The 7,256-nt window shown below is 42.6% G+C and overlaps 1 protein-coding gene across 1 annotated transcript; it reads right to left on the bottom strand.

The window, feature by feature from the left end:
* Positions 1-3,264: 3,264 nt before the first annotated feature.
* Positions 3,265-6,650, bottom strand: LOC125715983 (uncharacterized). Its single transcript, XM_048988171.1, has 2 exons — positions 5,606-6,650; positions 3,265-4,862 (listed from the first exon to the last, which is right to left on the bottom strand). The coding sequence occupies exons 1-2, from the start codon at positions 5,611-5,613 to the stop codon at positions 4,145-4,147; spliced, it is 726 nt and encodes a 241-aa protein (XP_048844128.1). The 5' UTR covers positions 5,614-6,650; the 3' UTR covers positions 3,265-4,144.
* Between the last annotated feature and the right edge of the window lie 606 nt (positions 6,651-7,256).

The following is a 7,256-nucleotide window of genomic DNA, read 5'->3' on the forward strand; positions in this document are numbered from 1 at the left end:
CATGATGCAGGCCCCAGGTGCTACACAGTTAATGGTCCCTGAGTGCACCACAGCTTTCGCTATAAAACAATCTCTCTACAGCCATATTTGGGGGCTGCCACAGGGGTGGCCAGAGGTTTCCAAGGAGGGATGTGGCCGCCCCTTGGAGGCGCCCTTGACATTAAGAGGTGGGGAGATACAGTATATTGTCACACTGGGCCTCCTGACCCTTTGGGCCAGTAAGGCCAGTGTCTCTCTCCGGTAGGCGATCACCTCTTTATGGTGTCTTTCATACTGCTCCATCAGGGCTGCCGGTTCCTCCCGGATGCCCCTCAGAACAGATATTTTTTCCACCTTCAGACCTGAGGAGCTCTTCACTACATTGGCAGCGAATGTTTCTGCACCAGTGGGCTTGAGTGCGTGGGGGGAAGGAGGGGCGTGTGGTGACAAGGAAGCAGGATGGTTGGGGTTTGGTGATCTACCAGACTGAAAGGTATTCTGGGGACTCAGGGGACAGTGTCGCCCTGATGTAGAGGGGCCTATAGGAGGGATGGCTGATGTAGAGGAGCCAGGTGTGGAGGTGCCACACATTGAGGAACCCTGGTGATCACACTACAGGGGGACAAATGTTGGTGGGCCAAGAGGAAGTGGCTGGGGAGTAGAAAGCACAGATGTCTGGGAGGTGGGTAGACTACAGAGATTTATGCACCCCGGGACTCCCTCAAGTGCTTCTGAGATCTAGGATGGCCAATACTCGGTCCTCCCCAGGAGTGAGAGAATGCAGACTGGTGCTCCCCCCAGCCCACCTCACCTGCTCCCTCCAGAGTGCTGCAACCATCCTTTTGGTGATGCTGACATCGTCCCTGCACTTCCTCCTCATACCCTCTGCCAGGCGGCAGCAGCCATGGCCCGCAGAATGTATCTTTTTTCTTTCATCTCCTGCTATATATTTTCCTGATATATATTTGTCTTTTGCAAAGTGCATCGTGGTATAGGAAACGTACCCCAGAGCAGGACTTCAGACTAAACCATTTTCGGGAAGGGTAGGTGTGCTTGGGGTGAAAAAACTTTACATTAACTGGTGAGATAGATTAATTTTATCTGTACTTTTTTGAATATGAAGAATTATATTATTTTGGGGGATATCTCCCTATTTTAATGCTGGAGGGAGCCCCTCCCCCCAAATTTATGCCTGACCCACAAACCCACACACTGTTCACAGATGAGAACAGCGCAGACCCTGCACGGTCATGTTTGGCAACTCCTTCCAATTTTATAGCCCAAACCAGGAGTAAAAGATGTCGAAAATCAGACCCTTCATAAACTTTTCTATCTTCAATGATACTCCATAATGCTGCTTAAAATGAAGCAATGCACGCACAAGTTAAAGCTCTTTTCGTTTTAATGAATGAGGAAAGAAATAGTTTTGGATAAAGAAATGAATTAGTCTTTTTTTTCCATGTGAGCATCCTCCTGCAGCCTTTAAATATGGAAAAGTGGCTGATGGATGGACTTCTGAGTGAAACTCATTACCCCAAATTTTCTTAAATTGGCTTATATATTTACAACATGGTGACTGCAACAATAATACACCTACGACTGTGGTGTTCTACCTAGAGCACCACTAGAGGGAGCTCACACATTCTATTGTACTTGCCACAGTAACAACAGTGATGTATAGGAACAGTTAGAAGCCGGTAATTTATATATAAAAAATGTAATTTCATTAATCTGAATGGGTGGGCCCAGCTGTCAATCCCACCCAGGCCTATCCATAGCTCCGCCTCTGTGTCAGTCCATCTCTTTGCAGTCCAAGTTGTACATCTACCAATCTGGACAGCAAATTTACAACCGTTCTGTTTCGGTGGTTATATTTAAGGAATGTCACATTAGTAAATTCACGCTTTACATGAACATCTGAAATGGGCAGAGACAAAATCTGCAGTACAGGCAGACCAATGTCTTTAAAACTCCTTTTTCCTTCAGCACCCTCATACTGCAAAACCTCAATCCAAAGTTCTCCATGTTGTTCATCTCTGTGAAACTGCAACAGGAGAGCTCTCTCCACTGGTTTTCTAATTCACCAAGGGAACAGGAAAGGCCCTCTTTTGGTAGGCTGCCTACTGCAGGTAATCTTACCCGGGGATGTAGCATCTCCAGCTTACTCAAGTGACTCTGGAAGTCGCATTTGATACTGTGTCCAGAAGCAGTCCATGCTGCGCTTAGGAATGACGTCTGTTTCAGTGTAGAATTGACTGTAAATTCCTAGCAAAAAAAACTGCCAGAAAAGTATTGCAAAATTGCTGTTAATCACTGTAAAACCCCCAGCTCCATGGGTGTCCCTACAGGTGGCTGCCCTTTGCTGCCAGGCTTGCTGTCACCTTCGTCTGTGCCCATGTGTCAAGTAGGGCAAAATGGGGTAGGTGAAAATAGAATTTCCCCAAGGGGAGTAACAAAGTACCTTCATTTCATTTAGAAAAGAATTCCAAAATGTCTTTTACAGGTTTTGTCGTATGTAAATTACAGCAATTGTCTTTTTTAAACAGAAAAATAACAATTAACTGTAATCTAGTTTAAAATGTTATCATGTATTCTATTCAAATTATTGAAGTTACCTGGCAACTGGAATTGGCAAATACTATTGATTCCAATGAAACATTTGAAACCACAAAATCACATGAAGAAAACGTACGCTGACCGTTACTGAAACGACCTGGTATCTGTTTCATACCTCACTTTACAACACACAGGACTTTTTTTTAACAATTTAAAGGCACAAGTTATTTTACGTCATGGCCAAGCCACCTTTGCTAGTTTAATGGCAGAAAAATAGTCAAAGCCAGGCGCCTGGTCCACAAGCGATGTACTCAGTCACTGCTGTGTTTATGGTTTAAACATGCTATAAACTAATTTTTTCTAACATTTTCTTTAAGAGCTAGGTGCACTTGCACCTTGGTGGATTGCTATTATATTTGTGGATTTGCCAGGTAGAAGAAAAGAATGCTTCTCTACAGAGATACAGAAACAAATCTGCTTGTACACAATGTGAAAGCGTTTGAGCAGACCATCTACAACAACAGCAGGATTCCACCAAAGTAGAGGTCTGCATTCCCGTAGAATCCATGGCAATTAAGTGCAGGGCAGGACAAACTTTCATTTTTGAATGCAGGAGCACAAGGGAAGTGACTGATATGCTCGCAGTAAAAAGAATGAAACAAGTGCTTTTTGTTATCAAACAATTATTTATTTGCATGAGTAAATAGAAAATTACACAACAAAGTATAGCACGATATCACAACATTACATTGTCTCAAAGCGCTTTAGAGCACCCCCACCCAAAGCCCCCAGTGAGTAAGCCATAGGCGACAGTGGCAAGGAAAAACTCCCTAGAAGGAAGAAACCTTGGGAGGCACCAGACTCAAAGGGGAAGCCCAAACCTCCAGGGGCCGGCAGGGAGAGTGAAAAACACACACATCAGATAACTGCAACAGGTATTCTTCTACATATCCTATACATATGCATGGTACAGTGGTTAGCACTGTTGCCTCACACCTCTGGGAACATTTATCCATTTTCTAAAACCGCTTCTCCTGTTCAGGGATGTGGGGATCAATTTGCCTTTTGGAACAGGCGGTCAGATGGATCCCAGAGGCTACAGGCACGAGGCAGGGAACAACCCAGGATGGGACACCAACCCATCACAGGGCAGGCTCACACACACAGATCATTCACACACACACACACAAAACACACACACAAAAACTCACCATTCATTCACACACCATTCATAAACACCATTCACACACCAGTCACTCACACAGCATTCACTCACACACACACCATTCATAAACACCATTCACACAGCATTCACTCACACACACCATTCATAAACACCAGACACACACCAGTCACTCACACACCATTCACACACACATAGACCATTCACATACACCATATACTCACACACACCATTCACTCACACACGCCATTACCACTCACACTCACATGCCATTACCTCACACACACCATTCACACACCTGTCACTCACACACACCATTCACTCACACGCCATTACCTCACACACACCATTCAATCACCACTCATACACACACACACACACACACCACTTACACACACCATTCACACCCATCATTACCAAACACACTCACATACCATTGACATATACCACATTCCCATTTGATGTGGACACCTTCACACTGCCTGCTTCTAGATTATTTATGTTCAGGTGTTCCACTAATAATTTGTCCACTTTAGTTCCAGCAATTTCCCAATTAAGAGCATTCAGCTGGAATTCACTGTCTACAACCTCTATCTCCACATCCATAATTTCCAATTCAAATTCTGAATTAAAACCCCTCTCTGCAGTCTCCTCCAATTTGACCTCTCCAATTTGTATTTCGACAATTTCAAATTTATCATTTACACCATCTAGCTCAAACTGGCAGAGGTCGACCACTACGGCTCCTATTTTCAGCCTGTCTTGGTGGTCATCTGCAGGCTTTATGGAGACTGTCCTTTCATTTAACAGAAAAACCTCTAACCCATGCATGTCTAACCCCTTATCCCTCCCAGGCTGGTTGATGGGTGGAGTTGCTGGGGAGCACTCTCCTTCTTCACCCCAGCAGATGATCTCATCCCACTTGTCCCAGGCTGCCCAATACACATCATCCGTCCAGCTAACTGCCTTGGCAATTGGCTTTCGGGTGTGTGACACGATGGAACGGTCAGCCTGGTCAGAGGGTGATTCTGCTGGGGAGCACAGCTCTCCCTCATCTTCCCAGTCAATCACTTCCATCCACTTGTCCCAAGTTGCCCAGTATCGATCGTTGCTCCAGCTGACAGCTTTTGCAATTCGTTTGTTTCTGAATGAGGAAAAACACACAGGCAATACAATAGAGCTGTCAGTCACTCCTGGCACATGGAATTCAGTTCTGCACTGACACCTTCGCAATGAACAACTGCATTATAGCATAGGAAACTAGTTAACTTTCACATACAATTTACATATAATCAAGAAAGAAGCCTGGAACAATTTTAAATTTTACTAAATGGCAATATACTGATTTTAGTCACCAAACAAACTTTTCAGGTCTTGCTTCACTACTTTTATCTGTGTTTGTTGAAATACATCTGCCCTCTCCTGGTCTGCTGGAATATCATTGCTGTAGGCAGCACCGAGCGCAACCACCCGCATCCTCTTCCGAATGCAACATGAAAGCGCGGGAAAGCGCACGTGCAAAAGTGAAATATCATCTAGACTTTGCGGCACAGGAAACTAGCCGACTTGCACATAAAATTTAAATATAACCAACACAGTAGCCCGCAACAATATTCACTTTATTTAAAAGCAATGAACTAATTTACTCACAAGCAAGCGCAATTATTTACTTAAGCGCAGTAAAGCGCACGCGGAAAAGCGAAATATCAACTACACTTTGCGCATAAAATTTAAATATAATTAACATTGTACCCCGGAACAAAATCACTTTATTTAAAAGCAATATACTGACTTTACTCACCAAACATATTTTAATATACATGCAAATTTGACAGATACTAAATAAGAAAAATTATCCGATAAAATGGGAGCAGAAAAGCAACGTACCTCGTCATCTTGGTGCAGAAAACAAGTGAAGCTGCGTCTTTCAAACCGGCAGTGTCCCACGTGCCGAAGAGTCAAATGTAATCAAGCAACACGGCCCACACAATTAAATAATAACATCATAATAATTATAGCTCTTGTATAATTATTCTATATATTATTCTATAATTAGAGGAACAGACTTTTATAAGTTAACTTGTTCACCGAGAATAGTATACAACACCGTAAGCATATAACCCTTAAAGGATGATTAATTAAAATTCGCACATTCATCCTGCATAACATAAAACAATGACTTAAAGAGACTTAATATGAAATGAACGCTACTGTCCGAGGGCATTTATCTCCACAAATCGCTATGTAACATAATGTCTTAAATACTCAGATTTTCAGAATGACAGAATCTTAACATTTAAAACTTTGTTTTGCGATACCGATACGTAGTGATATTGGTATGTGGAACAACGTTATGTTACACACGCCTCCCACAATTCAAGAAGCTGTAGTTAGATTAAGAGCGTATTCACAATTTACCCGTTTGCCTTTTACCGTGACTGAGCACGATCCCCCACCCCAGCTGGTCTGCATTCCCCACATTGCAATTAACGATCCTGGCCTCAGCGCTTTTGTTACCGTGGGACTTTGTTATGTTGAAGAAAACATTAGAAGGAAACTTCTGTCGCACAACTGAATGAAATTTATGATTAATGCATGGCAGCATTCTCCAAGTACAGTGGGACGGACTCCCCAACGGACCGAGAGTGCTTGTGATGTAAAATACACTAAGATAATTCAGTTCCTTTAAAGAGCGGTTCTTTTAATACTCTGTATTATAATTTTTGTGTGCTGTCCCCTTAAAAAGCATATCACCAGTATTCCTTATTCAAATTGTCCCATTAAAAACTACAGTCCCCAAACGTCAAATTGCATGCTTCTGCATGTCACCTACACTTCATCCTCAAAATCAAAGCAGTATTAACACAAGCGACATGTGCCATCACTTAAAGCCAATGTAACTTTTTTTAAATAAAGTCTGTTTCAACTGGATTTTTACCTAAGTAAAACAACCATTTTATGTTCTATTTATCTTAAAACTACTGAAACAAATAATTGGCTACAATGCAGTTCCGCTGTTTTGTTTGGCACCGTAAATTATGTCCTGCATTCTGTGGAAAAAAATGAAGGCTGAGGAATGTTACGTAACACAGTTAAAATGCAAAAGTTCTCTCTGGTGTAATTCACTGCATAAAACCATGGTCTTAAGTGTGGTGTCTTCTTCATAACACTCCCTGACTTTTGTATCCGTGACCATGAGATAGGGTGGGCTGCTTTTCTTCCTTCATTTTACTAGTGTTCCTCCCTTTCCTCCCAGCCTTGGCTGGTGGTTCAGGCAGCATCACCTTCTTTTAATGGACCCAGGTGTCATTTATTTTGAAGTGCAGAAAATGTTCTAGCAGAGGTCTTAGACAATTTCTGAATTACACAGAACTCTGACTTCTTCTGAAGCTGTGAGAAATTGTTCATCTGTAATTGTTGCATTGATATTTGTTGATGTGCGTGTGCCCTCCTTGAGCAGTAAAGGGGAGATCACATGCAGAGCTTTTCTTAGTCTAAATAAAAATAAAATATTCTCTTCATATAGTCTGGAAGAGCC

The sequence above is a fragment of the Brienomyrus brachyistius genome, chromosome 20, assembly GCF_023856365.1.
Source record: "Brienomyrus brachyistius isolate T26 chromosome 20, BBRACH_0.4, whole genome shotgun sequence".
Taxonomy (NCBI): Eukaryota; Metazoa; Chordata; class Actinopteri; order Osteoglossiformes; family Mormyridae; genus Brienomyrus; species Brienomyrus brachyistius.